The sequence below is a fragment of the Hyposmocoma kahamanoa genome, unplaced genomic scaffold (assembly GCF_003589595.1).
Source record: "Hyposmocoma kahamanoa isolate Upper Pololo Valley unplaced genomic scaffold, ASM358959v1 76, whole genome shotgun sequence".
Classification (NCBI taxonomy): domain Eukaryota; kingdom Metazoa; phylum Arthropoda; class Insecta; order Lepidoptera; family Cosmopterigidae; genus Hyposmocoma; species Hyposmocoma kahamanoa.
In genome coordinates, this window is record NW_020653900.1 from 8352168 (window position 1) to 8366873 (window position 14706).

At 35.9% G+C, this 14706-nt stretch overlaps 1 protein-coding gene across 1 annotated transcript in view; it reads right to left on the minus strand.

Moving 5' to 3' along the window:
* Positions 1-14706, minus strand: part of LOC113232362 (zinc transporter ZIP13 homolog) — a 63741-nt gene that overhangs the window by 12504 nt on the left and 36531 nt on the right. Inside the window, exon 2 of the mRNA XM_026467041.1 lies at positions 3591-3704. Within this exon, the coding sequence (XP_026322826.1) occupies positions 3591-3704 (114 nt within the window). The remainder of the gene's footprint in view (positions 1-3590; positions 3705-14706) is intronic.

The following is a 14706-nucleotide window of genomic DNA, read 5'->3' on the forward strand; positions in this document are numbered from 1 at the left end:
TTCAGTAAAAATTTATTGTCGATAAACATCAGTCTTCATAAATGAACATCACTATATTTGAGTCTAGAAATTTCTATGGAGACAAAAAGAAAACATTGAATAATAATTGAAATAGTAACTAAAAATGCAAATATCCGGTGGAATGTTATCTCACTGGTTTTAAAATTTTTGTTTTCACTCCAATTTTTACGAGTTGTATCGCTACAACTTTACTTTTTACGAGAGATCTTGTATGTACAACGATCGCCATGTCACTGTGGCGATATTTGTAGGCGTGTCACCTCGATATGGTCATTTTGACCATATCACGCCCCCATACGCGAACTACCATATCATATCTCCCCTTTTTTTCTATATCTATGGTCATAGTAGACATAAATGATTATAAATTTCTGAAAAATGATCAGAAGAAAACAGACATTCTTAGGTTTTCGCGCTTGCTATACATTGGAAATATTTTTTTCGGACCTAAAATCGCGTATATGTTTTTATATTTTCAAAAAAGCAGCCATGGAAAAATATAATAGAGCGTTCGAAATGTTTGTTTATTTGAAACAACAAGTACGTACGCTATGTCAAATCCGAAAAAAAAATCCATTACAATTCACGTCCTTTTTCCATCGATGTAAGCAGAGACGACGGCCTTCCACTTGCTAGATCCAGGCACACATCTTTCGTCTCGTCAAATCGCATCAGAAGAAAAGCAACATCCAAAACGCATAACATATTTTTTTGGTGATTTTGTTTTAATCGGTATCATTTATAAACTGCAGAGACCGATATATCGTCATCAAACAGTGTCCAAAATTCGTCACTATATACCAAAGCCATAAGTGCATAAATACCTTGCGTGTAATTTATTTATTTAATATAATCAAATAAACTGCCTGATACGACAATAATATCCATTTATTTACATTTTTAATACTTAAGCGTGCACGCGCTTGGAACGCAAAACCTCGTATGAATTATAACATCATGAATCACTGCTACTGAGTGGGAACGCAAAACCTCTACGTCATAAGATAATTATACCATACCAATTTATATTTTCCGTCGCAAACTGTCACACACTAAGCATTGCACTAGGAGTTAGTATTATTTTAATTGTTTTTGCAAGTTTGTTGTAAACAGCTGGTATAACAAAGTTTATTTACCGTAGGAAAATTTTAAAATAATATATGTAAAGGAGCCTTGTATGATTGTTGATTTGTAAAATATGACTTTGTATTAGACAGACGGCAAGTTTAAGGAAAATGAAGTAGGTGTACAATTAACAATACAAGTGTACAAGGAGCATTTGGCCGTTTGCTTTTTCGTAGACGCTTGCATTGTAGGCTGGTATAATGGATACGGAAGTCCTATTTGATTTTTTTTGTTAATATTGAAATACCTGAATTGAAATGGCTTTCATTTAGAATTCTTTAAACATCTTTATTCTTTTTTTTGAGCCAGCGGCCATTGACAGGCTTTAGAAAGAGGAGGTTCTAAATTCTACAGTCCTATTTATTTATTTTTTGCTTCCGCACTGAATTTGTTTTTTATCAGTTTTTCTTTATAACAAAGCCAATAAACTATGTTAATAAGGATATTGACTTCACTCGTCGAAAGATAAATAAATGGCCCTGCCCCCAAGTGCCTCGATTAATTGATGGTTCATATACAGAATATCACAATGATTTTATAGGTCAAGCAATGTAATGATAGTATTTACTTTGTGTGCCCGTCTACAAAATTATTTAAAGTGTTTGTTTACAGATTCTGGTTGACCGGTTTTTACTTTTAATCTATTCACCAGCATATCATCAACTTATGACCTTATTTGAATATTCCTGTATTAAACAGTTTGCTGTTTATTACTCGAAGGTCAAACACAAGTAGACCTTCTTTAGTCCTTTTGTCCCAAAAGCGGTTTTTTTTCATTGTTTGGTCAACCTTGATATTTTGTTTTTTGTTAGTGTAATTTACTAACTTTTTTATTTTGACTTGACAAGTTGATTCTTCAAAATGTTTTTGGGAAGTATTTTTAAGAATGAGCGAAAGAATGTAATTTTAGTAGAAGAAAGAGTTCGTCCAGGGAAGTACTGCCACTTTACCATAGGTAATTTTACCAGAAATAGTTCCGCCACCAACCAGTAATGTGAGTAAAGCAGTAATGCTTTTAGATCTATGTGATTTAAAGCTGTGAATGGCTCTGCAATTGTTCTGGACAGGCGTGCCGCTTACCACCAGGAACACGACTTGTTCGTCCCATCACTTGATATCATAAAAAAGGGAGATTCCAAGACTCCTCATCAGTCACATTTATAATAAATAGCAAATGTCGAAGCATATCTTCTTCTACCGGGGCGGAGCCAATAGTCGAGAAACAGTACTTTTAATGCGGATACGGATATCAAGATTCATCTTTATATCGCTCAGAGATGCAATTGGGCGTTTTAAAACATAGGCGGCTCTATAGATATCGCACCAATAACTAAAAAGTAGATTTCACACGTCATTGGTTTCTAGGCGCGACTGAATGCGTATCTCGACATAATCAACTTACAATGTGGTAGCAAGAAAACAACTCTGTCCTAAGACATCGTTGTCCAGACACTAATTGGCATCGACTCTCTTATGGAGTCGAAGCATAGTATAATAAGAGTAAGTAGGGCAACAACCGCCCTACAACAACTAGTTTGCGCGGAACGTAGGGTTGTGATATTATTTAGAGGAGATGGCGTGACGAGTTTACATGAGATCTTGGCTTGTAGCGGCGTTAAAGCGCGATGAGTGGAGAAAGGGAAAGAAGGCTTTTGTCTTTGAAAATGAAAAATGCACCTACAGTTGCAACATAATTTGAAAAAATTAAGGTGTTCTTCACAGTATTCTTGTGCCATATTGAAATAACCTTTATTAAGTTTTTGTTAACCTTTATTAAGTGTTTTTTTATAATTTTAAGTGACGGGACGAACAAATCGTGCGCCTGATGATGGTAAGCGTCTGGACTTACGTAGTGCCATTTTTATATCAGCATCCCGAATTCGTGTCTTGATTATGAGGTATGATTATGAAATAGAAATTAAATGCTAAACAATTCTGAATTTGAGACACGCTTGTTCAGATTTTTTTATTATACCAAGTAACAGGACGAACAAGTCGTACGCCTGGTGTTAAGCGACACGCCTAACCATAGCAGTTCCAGTGCCACTCATAGCTTTAAATCGCAAAGAGACATAAATTGACAAGTCCCATGTGCCTGTAATTTCACCAGCACCCTTACCCTTCAAAACCAAAACACAGTAATGTTGACGTTACTGCTTGGCGGCAGAAATAGGTAAAGTGGCAGCACTACTAATTACCTTAAACACACTACAATAAACACGTCTACTATTTGATGTAATTTCTAAACACCCAGCGAACACTTCAATTTGTTAGGTATAATGAATGGCGCGTGCGATCCGTGCAACTCAGGTGCACGGCGAGATTATGCGAATGTGTGCATCCGTACACGGAGAGCGGCGGGTGTGCGCACATAATAACCGCGCTGCCATGTTTGTATAGAGATACACTACTTATCTTATTATACTATGGTATTGGTAACTTACCTTTAGTGGCGGCGAGATCGTGAGACCAGGCCTCAGGCAACAGATGCAAGAAGACGTCTCCTAACAGACCGCCCACTGCAAAGCTTAGCAGTACCCGCAATGTCGCCGCTCCCGCTGTAACAATCGAAATAAACAGTTAATAAAGTCTTATTATGTACAGAGTGGAACACACACCTTCACTAAACCGCCGACGTGCCTGTTGTACGAAAAAAATCACCAGCAAAGCTTAGCCCGTGTTCGACTGAATAACAAATTACCTATGCCTTCACACAAAAGGACAAAAACTGAGAATGTTAAATGTTGTAACCTTGGTGAGAAACGAGACTCCATACTAAGCAACTGATCTGTATTAGGTACAGCTTACCAGACTAGACCAGTCTTCAATAAAAACTAAAACAACAATTAAAAACCAACAAAAATTACTGTACTTATATCGCACTGCTAATACAATAGTGTATTAACTCAAAAAGTGTATTTTTTCAGAATCGATGAAAAACGAATTACTCACTTCCAGCGAAATATTATTTAAAATTTATTTATTACATACATCTAAACAATTCCCTACTTGCCAAATAAAACGAAAAATAACTTAATATTTTCTTTAGAAACTTATTTATTAAGACTGTTTTATCGGGAACTAGTTCGCAAAAAATTTGTCTCATTTTGAGTTTAATAAATTTGTTTTAATTGTTTCTTACAATATTTTAACGACGGTGTTATTGACGTGTAAAGAATCTAATTTTTCGTTCAGCAATAATAATATAATCTGGAATTTCACATATTTTGAGTTACAACACTATTGTAATAGCAGTGCGATATGTATATTACATAAATGTACACATGTTTCTTTATTATTATTAGTTTCTCTTCAAAATTCGAAATTTTGTTAGAAAAGATGACGCTAATGCTATAATGTAATGATGTCTGGACAACGATGAGATATTTCATTATGAGTCTCTGTTTTATAAATCTTCGACGCAAAAAGCGGGGAGTCACAAATCGTATCATAGCTGGCATCGTAACTCCCAAAAAGCTGGACTAATTCATCCACGGCTGTTGCTTGAAAAGCGGTAGCTGGCTGTAGGTCAAACGGTTAAGCTACCACGGCATTCCCGTTAGCTCTACATATTTCCTTCGTCAATCTACTTTCATTCATCCGCTCCATGTGGCCAAACCACCTTAACATACCCTTCCCTACTTTTCTCACTACGACGCGAAGTCCTCTCTCAAACGATATCGTTCACGGCTCACAGTATTCTTCCCCTGTCACGTAATCACACAGCACGTATTTTTTATTATTATTATACATTTAAAAAAGGTTACATAAACCTAATAACGTAATTTATATAACAAAGATTCTTCGTAGCAGTAGAGCTCCTTGTGAAAGAGTTCGTCCAGGGAAGTACTCCCACCTTACATATTTCTGCCGCCAAGCAATAATGTGAGCATTACTGAGTTCCGGTCTTGAAGGGTAAGGGTGCTGGTGAAATTACAGACACATGGGACTTGTCAACTTATGTCTCAAGGTGACGGGCGCAGTGACAGTGCCCCTCAGATCGTTGTGATTTAAGTGGCCTGTTACATATGACTGTTATGGACAGGCGTATAGCTTACTACCAGGTACACGACTTGTTCGTTCCGTCACTTGATACTATAAAAAAAAATGAAATCAAGCACGCAGAACAAAAGTCATAGTCATACATATAATTGGACCGTGGTTAAAACCCCAAAGCAACACTAAATAAATAAAATTTAGAATATTTTAAATTACAATTTTCATATCTTTTACATAAAGTGCAACACGGACAGCCTCTGTATAATTACTTGGTGTTTAGTATACACTCCGCTTGGCGATCTGATGAAGGCATACGAATAGCTATAGGTGAAGACTGAAAATAATTAGCGCTAGCACAAGTGGGAGTGACTTACGCGAGAGCGACATAGAGCGCGTGATTTCTATGCGACAATAGCAGTATCTCGCATTTTATGTCGCTTGCGCTCAAGTCGCGCCTTATCGTGCTAGCCCTACAGCAAAGGTGTGTCTTCCTTTTTATCTACATTACTGTTTTTTGTTTAATTGTTCGCTTATGTTGTGGTTTATGTTTTTGTGGATAAATAAAGACTTTTCTATTTATTATCTATTTTATAGTCATCGTATCGTAGAATAATAGCAATTGCGCTCTATGAACTCATATCTAATCTCAAAAACCATAAAACAGAATTCAATGAGCCTGCTATTGGAAATTCAAAAGCAAGAAAATTTTGTAATACTAGCTACTGCGTCAGCTAGCCTAGACAAGTTATAAGATAAACGTATAATCATCATCATCATAATCAGCCTATCGCAGTCCACTGCTAGACATAGGCCTCCATCAATGCGCGCCATTTCGCCCGATCCTCAGCTTGTCGCATCCATCTGCTGCCAGCAGCCTTTCGCAGATTTTTGAGAAAAATTTTTGCCGGAAATCATATTAATTCAACATCCAAAGTCTACAGGGCAAATGGTTGGAATATCGAGTCATCAAAAAGGTATAGGCCTCCCGTTGATTGTGCCATCCAATAAGATCTTGCGCTAGTACGTACCTCTGTCCTCTACAGTAAAATTAATATACTTAAAAACACTAAATAATGATTGAGTGTACCCACACAAAATAATCCCATATCGCTGTGGTTACGATTAGACAAGGTTGATTAAATTGTGCAATAGATAACTTCTACCCGTCCTAAACTTAGAAGGAGGAAGACAGCATGATTCCGTAATCTGTATATAGGAATTGAAATATTCGATGAGAAAGAAATCGTTTGACGTTATTTTCAATACTGTCTAGGTGCTGGTTTTAAAAATAGAAAAATGACTCAGTTTGCAAACGATAAGGTCTTCTTTTGCAGATTCCAACGTAATCGTCTTGTGATCTTTTTTTGTATGTGTTGTACGTAATAAACACAATCAAAGAATATCATAAACCTTGTGTGAAAAATGCGGACAACAAAGAGTCGAAGACCTTAAACTTTTTGTAAATAATAATAATATGTGCCAGACAAACTAAGGAAGTACAGGGGTACTATTAGTATCATAGCAACGGAACCTTGGGTCACTTCCCAGAATACCCAGACCAGAATGTTAGAAAACTGACTGTTCTGCTAGCCCTAATGGGGCTCGATACAGACTACTTTGGGAATATATAATCAAAGTCGTGGAGACGGATGTTCTGATGTTAAATTGAAGATAAGACAATATAAAGTCGTCACGCCTTGATTAGAATCTGATGGAAGATACAATTTTTTTCATTTATTTCTTCAACGACAACATCACACTTAATGTGATTTATTACAGTACCTAAGCAGAAAAACAAATACATACATTAATTACATGCACAAAAGTGATGTAAAGGTGCGAAGCGTATCGATAACGTCATTAAATCGAAATTCCTGTTTGTTTTTTTTTTCTTTATTTTAAGAGCTTTGTCACAAAATGCGAGTACGTCGCTCTATAGATATAATTATATAATAAAGTAGAAAGAGAATTGAAGCAGGTTATCGATGCCTTAACTTCAAGCGTCTCTCAACCAATCTATATAGCATTTTGGCTTCACTTGATAGAGGAAAGTCAAGATGTTGCATCCGCCAACTTGTCTAAATTGCTCACACATGGCAGCTTCATCAAATCTTAGGGAATCGTTTCACATTCCATCTGTATATGAAATTTCTGTTTGGTTATTCTTGTCAAACTGATACCGGACAAAACAAAATATGATACTATAAGTTGTTCTAGCAATCATCATTTGAAAGAAAATCTTAACATTAAGATTTAGGATTTGGCAAAAAAATATTAATTTAGCATCTTTTGAAAGAACTACAAAATGCCCATTACAGTGAGCTTTGTAGATAATATTAACATTTTCCTTATCGAGTTCTTAGGTTTTCGCGATTGTTACACATAGGAAATGAAACTATTTTTCCGGATTTAAATCGCGTATATTTGTTTTTTCAAACAAACCGACGTTTCGGGCCCTTTACAGGTCCCATGGTCACGGTTGACTGAGGTGGTACAGTCTTCAACCAGTTATGTCTAATATTAATGCAAACCACCCTATTTTTTCACTATAGTTACAATAGTTATTAATTAAATACCTTATTTTTAATTTTACAAAGAAAACATTCCAATTTACGCTACATTAAGTTTTACAAATTATTTTATTGAATGAATTTTTATTAGGTTTCATTTATTATTAATTATTAATAGAAATTAGAATAAACTAAAACATATTAATTAGTACTTCTTATACATATTAATTAGTACCACCTCAGTCAACCGTGACCATGGGACCTGTAAAGGGCCCGAAACGTCGGTTTGTTTGAAAAAACAAATATACGCGATTTAAATCCGGAAAAATAGTTTCATTTCCAACATTTTCCTTGATAGTATTTGACCCATGACCGCGAATGTGTGCGATATCTTGAATACTTATAGTTTCTAGGTAATATTGCACATTGACTATTTCTTAAAGATGTTTAATAAACACAGTTTAAATCTGTCTGTTTAGCATTAGTCTTAGTGCTCCTGTCCACCGGGCCACTAGTGGTGGCCAATAAACGCGAACCGTAGTGGCACGATGCGGCCCCCAGTCGTGACCATTAGTGTGGCTACAAATCGTCCATTTCCTCGAATTCTACGTTATGAATATAATATTTATTTTTAACTGATTGACAGGTCACGATTTTTATATTTAAAAAAATAGTTTGACTAAAAGTGAGAAACAAATATTTAGCGACTCTAGAAGTCCCCACATTTACTTCTTACTCAAACCTAAGATTTGCCCGCTAAACATTTATGAAATTCCCATATCTAGCGGGGAGAAGCCGAATCCAGTTGAGTATGCGCGAGAGGCGAGCGACACACGTAGCGAGGACGGGTCACTCCCACAGCCTGTGGCTCAGACGAACGCTCAGTGCTATTTCTATGAAAAATCTTGTCCGTAACGCGTCCGCGTTAATGGGTATGATATATCGTCGGGGATAATGCAATTACGTTTATTAAATATATAATTAATTTAGTTATTTCTGTTTTTGTTTACCTCCTCCTATGGATTTTGATTAGGTTAGTAGGTATATGAAAACGCTGAAGAATACTGGGTTACATACATTGGCAATAACAAATCGTCGGGGTAAGTGCGATTACCCGTAACTGGTATTTGATTATGAGTCTCCATTTCGGTAATTTAGTCGCCAAACCAAATCCGCGTAAATGTCGTGGCAACCAAGTAAGCGTGATTTACGGGAATCTATTGTTATTAGTTCTTAGACAACGTAAATTAATGCTTACTGTGCAAAAGTGAAAGTAGTAGCCATTGAAATAACTAAGTAATAACGTCAAATCACTCTCCTGTAAAATTTGGTTTGGTGCAGATACGCGCTTTTTACTAATACTTCATACGCGGATTTGCACTATCCCTGACGATAGGACTTATTTGAATAAACAGGAATCCGCTTAGTGGAAATGCGTTTTATGATGTTATGATGTGTGAAAGTCAACAGATTGTGTAGTCTGAGTATCTACAAATAAAAACACAAAGGTACGTGTGGCGCACTATAAGTGTCCGGAATGAATAAGAAAAAAATACTATAAATGGTCAAAAATGAATTTAATGAAATGGTCGTGTACCAATCACTATTCACGGTACAACGATTCTCCAAAAGAACAGTAGACACGTGTCCACTTTTATTTAAAAAAGTAGCAATCATCCGCTTAGAGGCACTTTGCACGCGCGCCACTTTGGTTGGTTTCTGCTCATCTCTTAAGACCCATACGCTCGATTGCTGCTTTATTTTGGGATCGTAACTATAAATCCATGTTTCGTCACCTGTTACTATGTCCCACAACAATTTTGTCGCCCCTTCGTTGAATCTGGTAAGCATTGCATTGCACCAAGCGATCGTCTTGCATGGTGCTTCATCGCCAAAAGCAGTTTGAAGCCGAGCGAAGCTCCGCTGAGCTGTTAAATTACACTTAATGTCGTAGAAAATCATACTACGAAAATTTTCACGAGTTAAATCCATGGTGATGTAGACAACCAATTTCTAAAATGACGCCACAATATAAAAACAAGCGACAGTCAGATGAAACAAACTGTATTCTACAGCCAAAGAGTTCCATTTTCAAATGTTGTAATTACTTTTTAAATATTGTTTATGTAAGTGACCAGTTCCGGAATTTTATCGTGCGCCCTATGTACATAATTGATAGGTAAATAATGTATCATAAACAGTTCATTCGATTTATTTAAAATAACTAAGAGGTTTATGTAATACAGAAAGGAGGCGGTTCCTAATTCGACTGCAATTTTTGTGTGTTTTTTACGTGATTACACGAACACCGACTTTTATGAGTCTTTTTTTTTTAAAGATCTTAGTATTGGCCCCATTTAAATTTAAAGGATATATTCCACTTCTAAGGGTGCCAAACTAGATATGAATCTGGTTTCGCGCTCTCACCGTTAACCGATGTCAATAAAACTTGGCAAATAGATGTAATTCCAATAAAAAAAACCGATAACAAACTATTGAGATCGGTTTTTTTTTTAAATAAAAAGGTCATCATATTCTTTACTCTTGTGACAAATGTAATAACATAAGCTGAAGTCTAAAATAAGTTTCATACGGAGCATGCTCCAATTTCAATTGTTCGGACAATATACCAAGGGTTAATAATTTTTTTTATATAATATAAAATATATTCTATACTACCATCGATACTATATAAGGTATCGATGTATACTACTATATTGTATTCTACAGCCAAAAAGCTCCATTTTCAAATGTTGTAATTACTTTTTAAATATTGTTTAAGTAAGTGGCCAGTTCCGGAAACTTATAGTGCGCCCTATGTACTGTATTTGGTACAATATACAGTGGTATATTGTACTGGATTTTGGAATTCTGGTAGCTTATGAAATCTAATGTAATTACATCTAACATACATATGGCATGTTTATGATATTTAAACGTATATTATTTTACTTATCTTCAAATAAAAATCACATTCTTATCTACAAATGAAGATAAACATAAACATATCTATTATCATTCAGTTATCAGTATCTGGTAGTGAAATATTATTATTATAAGCTTAATTACAAGCCCTAGTAAACAAATAATGGAACGATTTAATAAAAAACCGATTGCCAGGCATAGGCGTATAAACTAGCTTAATGTTAACAACTGAGATTGGTTGATAAATTTGTTTTCTTACCCTGTCCAAATAACTTGTGATAATTATGAGTAGGAACAATAGTTATTGGATTTTATTTATACATATACTATGGGCTAAATTTATATCAACTAAAGTAACTCTCGTATTTAAGTCGAATTTTTGCACGGCACGTTTCGAACCAGCCCGTGGTCCTTAAATTATGAGCTTCCTTCCAAATCTTTGAGCATTTTTTTTATAATATTAAGTGACGGACGAACAAGTCGTGCGCCTGATTGTAAGCTACACGCATGTCCATAACAGTTGCATTGCCACTCAGCTCTTTAAATCGCAAAGATCTGAGGCGCACTGCCACTGCGCCCGTCACCCTGAGACATAAGTTGACAAGTCCCAGGTGCCTGTAATTTCACTTGCACCCATACCCTTCAAAACCGGAACACAGTAATGCTCACATTACTGCTTGGCGGCAGAAATAGATAACGTGAGAGTATTTTCCTGGACGAACTCATTCACAAGGAGCTCTACTGCTACTCAAAAGTATTATTTTCATCATGGTATGAGATTTATTTAAATTTGGCCCCTTTTGCAAAAAAGTTATTTTTTTATAGAATGAAAAGTGTCTAGTATTATGCCTTTGTGAAATCTTGATTAAATGGGCCATCTTTTCAAGTAACTTGCCCAAGAAAAGCGAAAAAGTTTGAAAAATGTAATCTCATAATGTGTTTTTATAATATTATTGTAGATATAATAATAATAGTGCCAGAGAATTACACCAATTAACTCTGGCGTACTATAGAACACCCAGACGAGGATCAATTAAGAAATGTTCTCATCCAGACTAGGGCCAATTAAGTAAAGTTCACATCCAGCCTAGGGCCAATTATGGACAGGCGTGTAGCTTACCATCAGGCGCACGACTTCTTCGTACCGTCAAGTGATATTATAAAAAAAAATAAGTTCACACCCGGACTAGGACCAATTTAAAAACAGTAAACACACAGACCAAAACCAATTAAGAAAATATCCATACCCAGACCAGGGCCAATTGAGGAAAGTTCGTTTCCCAAATTAGTCATACAACGAATTGAAACTCGGACCTCGGTAATATTTACACTAGTACACATATTATACGTTAGTGGTCTTTCTGATATTAGTGTCGTGTTTTGTTTTCTAACGTACTGTAAGATTTCTTTTTACAGCAACCACGCGGTGGTTCAAGGTGACAAAGAACTTAACAAAATAAATGGTGTTTGTGTCCAGCATGTATCAAGAATGGCATGGTGCCATCGGAATTAAATTGTGGATATATAACAAATAATATGTTAGATATTTTATGGAGTATTATTATTATAATTAACCTCCGCTTTCCAAGAATCTTTAGCTACCTTCAGCCGATAAATTCCTGACATGAACTGTGTTTTCTTATATCGTCTACGTTATCTGTATTAGGTTGATATCTCACCGACAGTTGCCCGATTGTCTCCCAATGACCTTTACTGTTAGTCATAAAGTTGAAAACACCTTTTGTATGTACATACATATTTCTTGTATTTTATTATTTAAAACTTTTAATATGTGTTATAACTGGAGATCGCAATAGGCAATGAATATTTACATATATTTCAAGTACTACATATGGAGCGAATAATTAAGTATATCTAACATCCTCGAATGATCAAAAATTAAAGGAAAACAAAATAATAAAATTTAATTTGATCCGACTGGACTCTAACCAGCGGTTGTTGCCTCACCGTGGCTACCGCTCTTACCAGCTAAGATACAGATCAAGTCAGTATATCTAACGCATTTCTATCCGTTTGCTGCAGATATTTGCATTGGATTTAAACAGCTTGTTTCTTTCGTAGCGCCACCTATGATAAATTTATGGAAGTTTTCGATCTTTGAAAGTGAAAGAATATGAAGTAACAAAGATAATGAAAGGAATGCTTAGATAGACGAAAGAAGATGGACTATATTAACACAGACAGAACTTACCACGACCAAATCGAGGACTTCCTAAAGACAGGTCAGTAAGTACCTACTGATTGGAACTTGGAAAAAAATGGAAAATTGGACTAACTGGAAATACTACCACAGCTCGAATGCAAATTTTTCCCGTACTAATACGGTTCATTTTGCTTGAGTCAAGCGGCAGGAACACTGGTTTTACTTCAGAATTTATTTATTTTACAAACGAAATTAACGCCATTTGAAATATGTACCTATATCGTATAGGTTCTACACGTGTTCTACTTAGTTCAGGTGATATAAAAAAAACATTGGTATATGTAAAGTACCTATTGAATACAGCGGGTTTCTTGTAAAATTTCGAGGTAAGTTTGTGTCCTTTTTGTACTGCCAAAATTTTTAGGGATCGTATTTTCTCATCGTAAAAATAATCAGTGTATCGGAAATGAAACTATTTTTCCGGATTTAAATCGCGTATATTTGTTTTTTCAAACAAACCGACGTTTCGGGCCCTTTACAGGTCCCATGGTCACGTTTGACTGAGGTGGTACAGTGAAACCACCAACAGTCGAGCGAAGACCTGCCATCTTACCTTACGTGGGAGGTGTTACAGACAAGATCGTAAGAGTCCTCAGGCGTGCATCTATCAAGACCTATTTCAAGCCCCTGAGGAAGATTTCTCGTTTCCTGAGACCCGTGAAATGTAACATCCCCTTACAGGATGCAGGAGTTTACAAGCTTGACTGTGAGTGCGGTCTCTCTTATATTGGACAAACAAAGCGAAGTATTTGTACCCGCGTATAGCTGATGTCAAACACCGTCTCGTAAACAAGTCTGCAGTCTGCGAGCATGTCATGGATAAACCTACACATTCAATGAAGTTTGACAAACCCCAGATCCTTGCAAAAAAAGTCCGTTATCTGCCCAGGATGCTGCGTGAGGCCATTGAAATTAAAAAACATCCTAATTTCAACAGGGAAGATGGTTTCTCCGTACCACCAGTTTGGGATCCAGTATTCCTCTAATGAAAAATCCTAAACAGACATAAGACTGCAGTACTAATTAATATGCTTTAGTTTATTCTAATTTCTATTAATAATTAATAATAAATTAAACTTAATAAAAATTCATTCAATAAAATAATTTGTAAAATTTTATGTAGCGTAAATTGGAATGTTTTCTTTGTAAAATTAAAAATAAGGTATTTAATTAATAACTATTGTAACTATAGTGAAAAGATAGGGTGGTTTGCATTAATATTAGGGGTTAAAGTATGAAATTGCCGTTTCGCACTGAAGAATTAAAACTATTTTTTTTAAGATTAAATATATTTGTTTAATCAAAGTTTTTTCCCTTGTTGTCTATACATTTCTGCCATGTAATCGGAAGGTCATTTAAACCTTTGCGATAGAAGTCTGGAGACCTGGACTCCACAGCTGTGTGAAGGGATTTTTGTACTGCTTCCTGGGAATTTTATTTCCATACAAAAAAAAAATCAAATTGCGGGAAAAAATGGTAGTCGGTCGGGGCGAGGTCCGACGAATATGTAGGATGATGGATAATTTATATCTGCAGGTCTTGTAGTAGTAAAACTGTTTCTCAAGCAGTGTGAGGTGTTGCGTTATCATAGAGCAATAACGGTGAAGCTGTTTTGCTGCGAGTTCCGTCGTCATTATTCAAACGCCATATGTCATATTGTGGGTATGCTAACATTAAACCATGACGTTTCGTGGTAGTTTGATACGGATCGGCTTCCATCATTACCTTCAATTCAACGTTATTTACATTTGGGACTAGTCTTCCTCGTGGTTCTTTCTTCAAGTCGTAATTTGCCGTATTGCCGGCGTTTGCCGTATTTGCGTATGCCGTATCCTCTCCAAATACAGCATTGACAGTTTCTGCTACGTTAACTCCATGTGGAAATTCGTATTCGAAAATTAG